The following is a 12,896-nucleotide window of genomic DNA, read 5'->3' as shown; positions in this document are numbered from 1 at the left end:
TGACTCCCCGGGGGTAAGGTGGAACCACAAGGGGGTATCAAAGTTTAACATGGAAATACATCGAAAAAAAATCATAATTATTCTTCGAAGGGACTAGTGGGCCACGAAAAATGAAACTTGGGTAAAAGCATCCTCTGGTAGTTTAGGTGGAGCACAATGGGGTGTCAAAGATTAACATAGGAATACCTAGAAATACCTAGAATACCTATAAAAAATCTATCAACATCCTCATGTCAAGTAAAACAGTGGCAGGAAATACGAAAATCACATGGAAGCATCCTCATGTAATGTAGATGCAAGTTTGTTCACATTATGACCCCTGGGGGTAGAATTGGGCCTCATTTGGGTATCAAATTTAAATATAGAAAAACGTAGGAAATTTATTTTTTCAAAGACAGTAAAGCTCTCATTGGTTATACAGTAGAACTCTGTTATAACGAAGTCGTCGGGACCTGTGAAAATACTTTGCTATATCCGTAATTTGTTTTATCCTTATAAAGAATTCATCAAATTTATACGGCCGGGGATCCAAGATAACTTCGCTATATCCGTAAATTCGCAATATCCTTGTTTGAACTAAAGTTCACTGTAGTTATAAGGAAGCATACTCTAAAAGTGTAGATTCAAGTTTGTTTATATCATGACCCCCGGGGGTAGAGGTAAAAGAAGGATCAAAGTTTAACATAGGAATTCACAAGAATGAAAATATGACCTGTAAGAGCAAAAACCTCCTTTATTGCATTACTTGTAACAACTGCGGAGAGGAATACATCGGCCAGACCGGACCAGTTAACCGCCCGCATGCGCGTACATCGCCAACAAATTAACAATCCGAGCCTCAGAAACACGCCATACAGTGAACATTTTGATATTTGCTCACAAGGAAACTACTGTGTGTTCCCCTTTTATAAACTTAGGAACGATTCCATTGCAATGACATTAGCAAAAGAAAACTACTTCATAAATCTTTTTTCACCAAAACTGAACAAACATTAACATTGAGAAATTACCTAATTTTATATATCATCAATTAGAATTTCTGTTTAATTTGTTTATATAGCCTGAAAAATATGCAATTTATTGTCCATTATTGTCCAATTTGATTTTCCCTAACTTTTACGTAACGTAGCCATACTATGACGTCATAGATTACCTCCTTCCCTGCAAAGACTCTCATGACATCATGACGTCATAGTTAACGTTACTAAGCAAAACAATCAGTTCAATTTATGTACACCTAAAGACGGATTATGAAATCCAGAAAGCGCTTGTATTAAATGAAATTTGGAAACTTCACTTTCTTTTTCTTTTAATATATATATATATATATATATATATATATATATATATATATATATATATATATATATATATATATATATATATGATAAATATTTTTTAAGTAAAAATACCTGAAGAGGTACTGAAATGGGACATAGATGCAAGGAAAAGGTTCGTCGAAATTTCCGAGCATGGAAGTACGAACATGCGCCGAGCCAGAGGACTGATAGTGGGCTGCGCCGGTGCAGGAAAAACAACTCTGCTTAGACAGCTTCAGAGGACTCAAACAAGCCATTGTCCATGTTCAACTGAAACAACCATTGGTCTTGAAATTCACGAAGATCTGTTTGAAGTAAAAGACGACACCTTAGTAGGTAAATAATTTCATAGTTTTTAGAGATATTTATTAATTATAGATCTTATGTGATAACTCTACCCACATAAGGTAAAGAAAAATTATTCTTTATGATAATTCATGATTGATTGATTGTGTTTTGTTTAAAATCCCTCGAAATGATTTTTTCACTCATATGGAGAGGCCAACACTTGCTGGTGCAGAGCTACAAATTTTGTCCTATATTCAGCATTCAGCAATATCTTTCCCGGTAGCATCCACTGTGACACGGGCCCTCGGTTTATACGGTCTCATCCGAAGGACCGGTCTCCACCTCCCACAGTGGAGTTCTAACCCGTGACGTAAGGAATGACCCCTTGTTTCACGACTCTAGAGCAGACACTCCAACCACTGCAACACGTGGCGACTATAATACATGAACACGTATTGATACTTGTTTCAACTCTTCAAATTGTGTTGAATCTCGTAAAAGGTATATCAATATATCAGTTTATCTTCCTTCAGACTTTAATTCCAAAAACGAAAACACAGAAGATGGAAGTCAAGACAAACAGATAATAAGTATGACGGACTTCGCCGGTCAAGTAGCGTATTACGCATGTCACCAGATTTACCTCTCAAGAAGAGCCTTTTACCTGGTTGTTATGGATTTGTCTAAAGGACTGAATGAAGTTGTTCACACACAAGACACTGATCGACACAACCCAAAAGGATCTTTATTTCATGGCTGGGCATACAAAGGTAATTTCTAAGTTCAGATTTAAAAACGTATGACTGTTTCATGATATACGAAGACACCGAAGAGAGTCAAAACTCATAATGCCATCCAAACAAAATAAATTAAGAAAAGAGAAAAGAGAAATCAACCAATGTGTTTTAAATGGTACAATATGGAGATAACGGACAGTATATATTCAAGCTCATAGGTCCATTAAGCAGTTCAAATTAGGAACGAAATCAACACAAACCTCTTATTCATCAGAGGTGGTATCAGGTGCTATGGAGGAGTGAGCACCGTCTGCAGACCTATTATCCTGTGTTTCGTTTCCTGATCAGAAAACGATAAAATCCGAGGAAATAATTACTAAACAATTGTATGAAAAAGTCAATCAGCATTTTGCATAAATGAAAAATTGTATCGATTATTGAACTTGAGAAATGACGACTTTGAAGGGGACTGTTGATATTCTTGTTTCATCAACTTGTTATTGAAAGCTTGACTCAATTAAGATTTTGCATATAGATTATGAACTTGCTTATTATTTAAATCAACTTAGAAACATAAACTCATATGCAGGATATTGCTACACTGTACATAATTAATTCAGGGAAGTTTGAAATGTAGAAAACGTAATATTTACCATTAAGCTTTCTTGTTAAGTAACCTTTAAAATAAAATTTAGTTAAATACGTAAAATATCCAAATGTGAAAGAAAATAATGTTGTATGGCATTGAACATTCCTGCAATTTTTAAGAAGACCAGGTCCCGGGATCAGAAAACATCTTAAGCTTAATTTAAAAAATGCATACGGCTGTGACAACGCACTTTAAAAATTTTAAGCACTTTGAAAAAAACTTTCAAAGTGCGTTTAAATTGGGACAAAATCAACGCACTTTGAAAAAAAAAAATTGCGTGAAGAGTCTACATCAATATATTTTAACATGGAGACACTTAACGCACTTTGAAAAAGAAAATCATATTTCAGTCATGGAAAGATTTTATTTTTTATTTATCTTTTAAAAAATAAGCCAAACCCTTACCTCAAAAATGAATTGATTTACGCCTGTCGAAAAGAGAGAAGCGGGTAAAGATTTCCCCAGTCCAAATTTTTATCTTTTCAATACATAGGTGTCAGTAACAAACGGGGAAGGGGAGCAATAAACTTAAAAGGGTACGCTGCATTTTCATTGCTCATACGATGTATATTACTTTCCAAATTAATTGGGAGGCCAGCCCATCCCCTCCCATGGCCCTTCGCCCAGTCTCGATGTCTATGCTATACTCAAAGCATGCATATATTTATGTATTTACCTAACTGGCATGATGTTGAAAACTTTCAATATGATAATATGAGTTAATTAAAAATAGATGAAAATTAGAAATTTTTAATTACTTAAGTTTTTAAGAAGATCCGGAGGCATATTGCTTTTCTCATAAGGGGGCAAACTGTAATTTTTTGGCATAAAAACTACAATAGAGAAATTCCTTGTTTTTGAACCATATTAAACTTAAATTGACTTCAGCATACATGCCAAGTTTCGTGAAATCTACTACCCAGTTTTTTAATGTGACCGTCTCGAAATACAAGTACATTTACTATAGGATTACAATGTATATAGGAAAGTTGCAATCTTTGCACTTTAAAGCAAATTATACAAATAATACAATAGAAGTTTTTCTCAAACTATATGATTGGTGACCCTTTATTGTACATCAAATGTATGAACCACAAAATTCTACCACCTTGTTTCCAGAGGGGGTATTTCCCAAATTTTGGAAAAAAAAAAAAATAAATTATAAAAATGATCAAAGATTTAGATTTAGATGTTTAAATTTCATTAATAGCATATACTGAATACCTTTTCTTTTTAACATTTTAATTTTCCCTTCCTTAAGAGATCCAGTTTACATGTATCATAATGTCCAAAGCACACTTTTATGAGGTCAATCTACCTATCAGTTAAAAAATGTTTTGAAAATCAGTTATAAAAAAAATTGTAATGAAATTTTTCAACCTATTTTTTATTTAATTTTGAATAATGGACTTCATTAAGGTAAATACGAATTTACCATAATGCATGAAGTATTGCTCAATGGAAATCCCACCCCCCCCCCCCCCCCAAAAAAAAACCTGACCAACTGTCAGGCTTTTCTTCTGTATATCTTTTATTAAAAAAAAATATATAAAATTTAGACCGATGGTAATGAAAGTCCTCATTTATAACTTTTAAGATGGGACAAAACACCCGTGGATTCTATTCTAACCACTTCCTTAATAAGAACAAAGAAAAAAAGAATAATATCACTATATTTACAAAAATTTAAATTTCTCTTTAAGAAAAATAATAAGTTTTGTCATGTTTGCGTCATATTTTGTGAAAAATTTCAGTGAATCCTATGTATTGGTCACTTGGGGGCCATATTTGGAATGTGTTTATGCTATCTAAGTGCAATAGTCAGGCATGTTGCATTCTGTTATAAAGTTTTGTTCCAAAAATAGTAATAGTAAAATATTCGACGTATAAAAATACCCTTTTGCCCGAAAAAAAAGTGCCACCCCCTTTAAAAAATCGCAGAACACACGTGAAGAAAAATGACTCCCTGTGGATTAAAGCTGAAATTTTTAGGGGGCAAAAAAAAATTAGATGAAGCATATTGGCCAAAATGCTCACCTGAGCTTATTTGGAATAAATTGATGATATATTGATCTCATAACATACGATTATAGCTATATTTTAAGGTCAATGATATGATTAAGGATCTAAAAGAGTAAAGATTTATCGAGCCTAAAAGGTTAGGTAAACATTGTTTTTCGATGGTGGAAATCATCGTACTGACAAAAAAAATAGCAGTATCACATATCATTATATTCTCTGTTTGAAAAGCGGGAGGGAATATAGTGATGGGGACGTCCGTCCGTCTGATACACTTTGGGGTATCCATCGTTATCCGCAACTCCTCTTATATATAAGAATAGTGTTTGTGAAACAGTTTGCCCCTGTATGGCAACATAGCAAGATTAAACATTTCTTAAATGAAATTTTAAAATACATGTATAATGGTACCCAAAGTAAGGCTTCTCACAAGAAATACAATTGCAAAATAGGAAAGCCCTAGCACCACTTGTTCAAAATTAATGGCTAAGGATAGGTGTTTGAAAGGTCAAACTAAAGGTAAAAGGTCAAAGTTGATGGTTTCTTAAGAAAGGTTTAATGTAACAAGGATAGCATTTGTGAAGTGTGAGAGTACTAACATCTTCAGTTAAAAAGTTATAGCCAAAGTAAATTAAAAATTTGGCTTTTTTTGGTAAAATGGGACAAACTTTAAGATAAAGGTCAAAAGGCCAATTTTGGTGGTACCCAAATAAGGTCTTGTCACAAGGAATATACACATATTGAATATGAAAGGTATTGCTACAATGAATAAAATTTATGGTCAAGGTTAAAGTTTTTGCAGAGAAACAGACCGCCAGACACACAGACACACAGACGGACAGTATAAAACTATTTACCCCCGAAACTGCGATTACAGGGACTTAAAAAAAAAGGACTTTTCATATTATGATACAGAATAAAGAAGACATTACAAAAATGAAAATGTTTGTTCTGATTTTCATATGAAATTCTCTGAAAAAAATACTCAGAACTGGGTAAAAGGGTGGAGTACAACAAGAATTAAGAAATGTAATGAATACTGTGTGCTAAATCAAAAGGTTATGTCTACATGTGAGTTTTTGCATTAGAATGTGTATTTTACACCAGCCCATAGCTTTACAGAGCTTGTTTTAGGTGTTATACCCAACTCACCCCCTTATTTATTTAGGATGAAGTCGATTAACAAAAAAAAACAACAAAAAACTACCCTACCTTTATTTTTTATAAGGAGGGACTAAAAATAACTTTGAAAAAATCCACTATTCTACTAATTATCAACTGTTTCTTTGCCACAATACTTTCAAATATACCCCCACCAACATTTAAAGTTCGCTTTAATCATGGCGGAGTAAATTATGATATGATACATGTTGAACTTGCTCTACTTCATTTTAATGCTCCATCTATAACTTCTTTCAGTATTTTTGAAAAGGGAAAGTTTTATTTATATTTTCGCTTTTTATTTATTTTTTTTTTGTTTTGATTTAACGTAATTTTTTTTTTTTTTTGGGGGGGGGTTAAAAATTTCCTCCTCTTTTATTGTCAAAACGGATTTGCCAAACTAAAGTACGCTTTAATCATGGCGGACTAAAGAATGATATGATACATGTAGAACTTGTTCTACTGCATTTCAATGCCCCATCTATAATCATTCAGTATTTTTGAAAGGTATAGAGTTTTATTTATTTTTTTGCTTTTCATTTATTTTTTTTGTTTTGATTTAACGTAATTTTTTTTGGGGGGGAGGTTAAAAATTTTCCTCTTTCATTGTCAAAACGGATTTGCCAAAATTTTACAAGCTAAAAGTTGATATGAAGGAAAAATTAATTTTTCTATTAAAGAGTATTGGAACTTGATTGTTGCATGGTTTGATTTCTAAAAACAAGTGGAAAATATTTTTAAGCAAACACTATAAGGAGGAAATTAAAAAGAAATTTCATTACGCGGGTATGTTAAGGCAGCACATGGACCAGAATTCGGCGAATTAAGACTTTTTTATAATTATGTAACACTAATAAATGGAAAAAATCAAGCATAAAACTTTTGTTAAAAATATGCATTTTACAGACTTCAATGGGACTTATACTACATGAAGATTCACCACGACGTCACCACGTGACGTCTATAATTAGAAAATATGCCTTAATGAAAAAGTGAAAAGTTCAACATACCCCGAGGGTAATTAATTTCAATTTGTAATTATACTTATGTAAAAACATCTCTGTACCATGAAAAGTGCTGCTAGAATCCTACTGTCCTATCACAGAAATAATTAAATTTAACTAGAAATTGTTAACTGCATTTGAAAACTAGCAGAAAACGTAATCAAGAAAAAAAGTGCATCGCTCGATTCAATAATAATCTTAATCATCAGAATCAGAGAAGGTCTTGGAAGACCTTAAAAATAGTGGAAAAGAAACCTAAGAATAACATGAAGGTCTTCAGCTGAAGACGGAAGCCTTAATAATAATAATAATAATAAACCGAGTTAAAACATTATGTTCCCAAACTCCGTTTGGGGAACATAATAAATAAGATTTTTGAAAGAAAATTAAACACACATTTTTGCCCACATAGTCTGAAATATAGCCTATAAGACCGCTGTAAGAAGATTGTGAAATTAGGCTTTCGACTTGAGAATGAGCCTTTTTTTAGACTTATCAATTGATCTATTGCTTTGTGTAATACTTTCATAAGATTTTTCACATATACTAGAACTATGTTGGCTTTTAAATGCTTCAAATCTAAGTACAGATTTAAGCCAAAAATCCGTAAAAAGCGTTATTTGCCTCATATTAAGGATGTACAAAACACCTACCCCCAAAAATTCCTGTCGTTTAATTTTCGTTATTTTTGTTTAAATAGTAAATGACTATACCTAATGCATGTATGCATATTTTGGACAAAATCGTTCGAGTGGTTTTTGGACAGGAACTTCCGAAGTTATCCCCCTTTAGTTGTTTACAAGGAGAGAAAATTTTTAATCAATGAACTACTTAAACCTTGATTTTCAAAAAAACCAGGTTAGATATATAAATGTCAAATTTCATTGGCTTATTCCTTAAACCATTTAACACAAAAACATAGTCATCTTTTTGATATACATATCATCAAAACAATTTTTAAAGACCTTAAACTGAAAAACTATGAATTTTCTAAGCCTTGAAAATTGCGTATTTTTCAAATTCAAAATTTTTTTGTGAAAAAACCTGTCGTTTAATTTTGATAAAAAACTTTCTTTAGGTAGCTGGTAGTAAAAATAATCTTCATAATTTTTTAAATAATTTTTGAACGACCAGTTTTGATTTAATAGCGGAAAATTACCCCCTACTCCTTTCTCAATAAATCACGTTCCCGCGCGTCTTACAGACAGGGTCGATCATTTTGTTATATAAATCTACAAATACACATTAAAAATAATTAAATTGGAATATTGCTTTTGTTTAAAAAATATATTAACTTACAAAATTTAAAAGTTCTAATATGTAAAGCGTATTTAAATGTAGATTTTTAGACAATTTTTGAATACCCCTATCACCCCCACCCCTTCCTCTTTTGCGTCGCAGACCATTATCGTATGACGAAACGTCGTTTACGGTGCAAATATACTGGTATTTTGTCAAGAATCCCGGAGGTATGCATTCGTTTTTAAATTCATGAATGCAGAATAGATATTGACTACTCTTTTTATATGTATCAGGAAAAATTTACTGAAAGATTTTAGTGTTTAGTCCATATACGTATGCGTTATGCATTCCATATCACATGAAACCTGGATACGAATTCAATTTTTTTGTTGAACTTGAATATGTTGATTTTTAATTTTATTTCTTTAATTTTATTCAATAAGAAATGGTGTATGTTCAACTCTCCTGTGATATAAATGGAATAATTGTAGTTTCTTTCATGTCATTATTTTAAACGAGACAGTATGTGGCCGTGGGGATACATCGACATTTGCATTAGGTGTACATACACCCCTCGTGATATTGTACGCATTTCTTTCGATGTCGTCGCTTCTAAAGTTAAAATGAAAATTCCGATTCTTCACATTTACTTCAAAATATCAAACATTAAACTCATCTATTTCAATTTATATGAAATCGCACTTTGATATCTTTTAAAATCTTACAGGCTACGTTTTGTTTTGATTCGAGGAAATGCGAACCGACATTGTTGACAGAAAGTCAAAGTTACGATTTGTTGCAATAGGATATTCATAAATGCAGATAATTTCAGTACAAGTACAACTCTTTTCAATTCTATAATTACATTGTGTATATGAGGTCTATAGTATTCAATTCTCGGATTTATCAGGTCTTGCGTAAAAAGTATCTGATTCTGTGGAAAACCGTAAATAAAGGGAGGAAAATAAACATCTACATTTTCAGAGTTGTTCCTCTTTGATCAGTAAGGGGCTGAGAACAACATCGTTTTTACATTGTAAAAAGTTTTTTTTTTTGTTTATTTATATTGTTGTTCTATTTAATTAAAGAAGAAAAACAATATTTATATCGTGTATGCACAAATTGTAATGAAGACCAGTAATCGTAATGGTATATCGCCAATTGTACATAATGAGAATTTCGGCAATGTAAAATAAAATTTTCAGAATAAATAAAAATGCTGCGCTTTGATCAAAAATACAATTTATTGCATATGAAATAAAATGAAATAAACATTAAGGGATGGTATTTAACTATTTTATGTCTTGCTTTTTGATTGAGTATTGATTGAGTATGGTACGCATAATCACAGCCAAGCCCCATATCTCAATTTTCTTTCATGATTGATATACATCGGGATCGTTTTACTCGTCGTTTTGACGCTTTATTTTTGACGTTAAATTTGACGTCACGTCAAACGTTCAATTGAAATCGCAAGAATTATCTCCCCCAGTGTGTTGTACGTCTTTAAACGATCAAAACCTTTAGTTTTTGTATCATTTTGTGCCTTTATGTAACAACTTTACTATATGTGAAAATAATAAAAAGTTGAATATAGGAAGCATATTGAAAAATTATTTTATCCTAAAACTTTAAGAAAAATAGAGCAAATATCGGATTAGCAATATCCATTTTGTTTAGATTATCTTTGTCAATTTAGTACTTTCCTCTTATAGGCCCTATATGGTAGTATCTTTTAATGCCAAAAAAAAAGCATTCAATCTTTTGAATTAAGAGTGATCGCATAATTGGAAACAGTGATTTTTTATCTTAAATTTCCAAAAAAGGTAATGACCTTTACCTGACCTTGCCTCTAATATAAAACGGTCAAATTTAATCTCACTGACAACATTACTAGTAAATTGTTCTTTATTCTGTGAAAATTTTATTAATATTTAAATACAAGAAATGTAAGAAATCTACCTTAAGGAATTTTTTTCCAAATTTCCCAGTAACAATTTGACTTACATTTAAAGTAACAAAAAGGTAATCTTTATTGAAAGATTACACAAAGCAATAGATCAATTGATAAGTCTAAAAAAAGGCTCATTCTCAAGTCGAAACCTAATTTCACAATCTTCTTACAGCGGTCTTATAGGCTATATTTCAGACTATGTGGGGAAAATGTGTGTTTAATTTTCTTACATATCAACTATAAAGAGAGATGTTGAATCCTAGAACAAAATATAAAAATTTAAAAAATAAGTGTGAGGAAAAATTTGGTCCATCATTGTAAAGAAATATATTAGAGCGCTTTTAAAGAAAATATTGTACCAAAGATTAAATTGTGGTATGGTATACTGTTGAGCAAACCAAAGTGTACGCGTACGTGTACATGTAACACCAGGAATGCATTAAATACTTCATCACTTTTGCTAATGACGAATTTCTACACGTATCCTCTAACACAAGTTACTTAGATTACCAAGTACGCGTAAGTCAAAACTTATACCTTATAATTCTTTAACTGCTGTTTATTTTTTGAACAAGTGTGCGTTTTTCTAAAACCTGAATATTTAATGCAAATAACTGTTAAAAGAGCTGAACGTCATTAATTGAAAAGTATTTATTTATAGGAAGTTAAAATCAAAACATCTACATTTTCAAAATAGGCTTTGACCGATTAAGACTGTAAGAAATCTGTACAATCGTTTTCTCATAAGTCCATGTACATATTTATGTAAAACGGTGATATAGGTATTAAAATCATTGCTTTTTTTGGATGAATTTTTAATGTTAACTACTTTTATATTTAAAAACTTACTAGTACAGGTTATACTGCTGAACAAGAAAACAATATTAACGTGTACGTGTAATTCTAACTTTTAGTTACACGTACATGTACATGTACAAGTGAGCTTGCTAAACCTCTCTAATGTATTATATTTGACGTGTATGATATTTCGTTTTGAATAAATAAACCAGAATCTGATTTAGCGCAATTTTCTGTGGTCTTTTTAAGCGCAGAAATTTCTTTCCGAAAAAGGCGCTAAATAAAACCTCCCAATTTTTTTTTAAAGTGCAACACCACTATTGATGAAGGGATGTATTTAAATTCACTGCTTTCCTTTTCTTTTTTTCTTTTAGAAGATTCAAGTTGTAGTCGAAATTTAGTCAAAATATCACCTTATTTTAGGCAGCAGAAAATACACATTGTTTGATGTCGTTCATGGCCAAAGATTCCCACTTTCTGAGTTTAACAAATAGTACTTCACTTCTTACATGCGGTAACTATTTTCGGTACTAAGAAAAAGCTATCATTGAATCCAATACTTTTAAAACAACTTCTCTTTTAGATTTAGTGTGCAATATCACTTGTCTGTGGTGTATATAAAACATAACCTAAACAATTTTTATTCATCTCCGTGCGCCGGTTACGCATTTGATGACGTATTTTTCATCAAATTCAATTCCAACCACACTTTGAAAATATTGTCACTTATCGTCTGTTTTAATTTTATTTATATGAAAAAATTGACATGTTATTAAAAGTTTGATCCTGATTTTACTGACCTAAATATGAGTTCAATGTTGAACATAATACCAAAGAAATTAAAAGCAAATGTAACAGCAATATGCATGAATTATTCCCATTAATTTTTGTGCGCTGACAGACCATATCGGTCTTCATATAAATCGTCCCAATATTATGAATATAAAAAAATATATTTAAGAATTTACAATTTTAAAGAACATTTCTTTTGGGACAACCTTTGTCCACGTATACATGTATAACGTAAATAAATTGATGATTGTTAAGGTTAACGATGACAACTGTTTGCATTTTTTGAAGATTACTTTCTGTTCTGGCTGCGATCAATAAAAACGTACTGTGATGACGGAAACAAACAGGAAACAACGAACAGTCCAGTTATCCTCATTGCCTCTCATCACGACTGTTTAAAAGTACGTATAACATACACGACTGAATGAATAACTTTGGCATTACTGGTAAAAGAGGTATTGAGGATATGTGATGGGTACTCCAAAATGTAACAGACGGACGGACATACAGACAGAACGGACGTACAGAGGGGCCAACCCTCGATCAATATACGAATTTGATAAAAAAGTTCTCGAACTAAAGGAATAAGTTCCTCTCAAGAACCACTGGGCCAGTAAATATAAAACTCAATGGAAGCATCCTCTGATGAATTCAATATTGTTCAAATCATGACCCCGGGAATAAGGTGAGGCCAAATTAGAATCGGGTAACAAAGGTTAATATATGAAAACACAGGGAAAATCTTTGTTAAGATCTTCTCCAGAACAGCAAAGCCAAAGTGAGACGACACCATCCTCAGGAAGTGTAGATGCAAGTTGATTAAATCAGGATCCTGGTGCAAGGTTTAGGCCAAAATGGATGATCAGAGGAGGATAGCATTAAAAAAAAATTCTTGTCGAAAATAGCAAATCTGTGATATTTTATATTTATACG

The 12,896-nt window shown here is 31.9% G+C and overlaps 1 protein-coding gene across 1 annotated transcript; it reads left to right on the top strand.

Moving 5' to 3' along the window:
* Positions 1 to 1,486: 1,486 nt before the first annotated feature.
* LOC134265369 (leucine-rich repeat serine/threonine-protein kinase 2-like) lies at positions 1,487 to 12,364 on the top strand (the record flags this gene model as incomplete). The annotated part of the gene is made up of 3 exons (XM_062747586.1): positions 1,487 to 1,655; positions 2,141 to 2,377; positions 12,252 to 12,364. Coding segments are annotated over exons 1-3 (519 nt in total), but the record flags the coding sequence as incomplete, so codon positions are not given.
* Positions 12,365 to 12,896: the final 532 nt, after the last annotated feature.

This window comes from Saccostrea cucullata, unplaced genomic scaffold (assembly GCF_032062105.1).
Source record: "Saccostrea cucullata isolate Sc308-1 unplaced genomic scaffold, CSIRO_AGI_Scuc_v1 ctg10489, whole genome shotgun sequence".
In the NCBI taxonomy this organism is placed as follows: Eukaryota; Metazoa; Mollusca; class Bivalvia; order Ostreida; family Ostreidae; genus Saccostrea; species Saccostrea cuccullata.
This window is presented reverse-complemented; position numbering and strand designations above follow the sequence as displayed.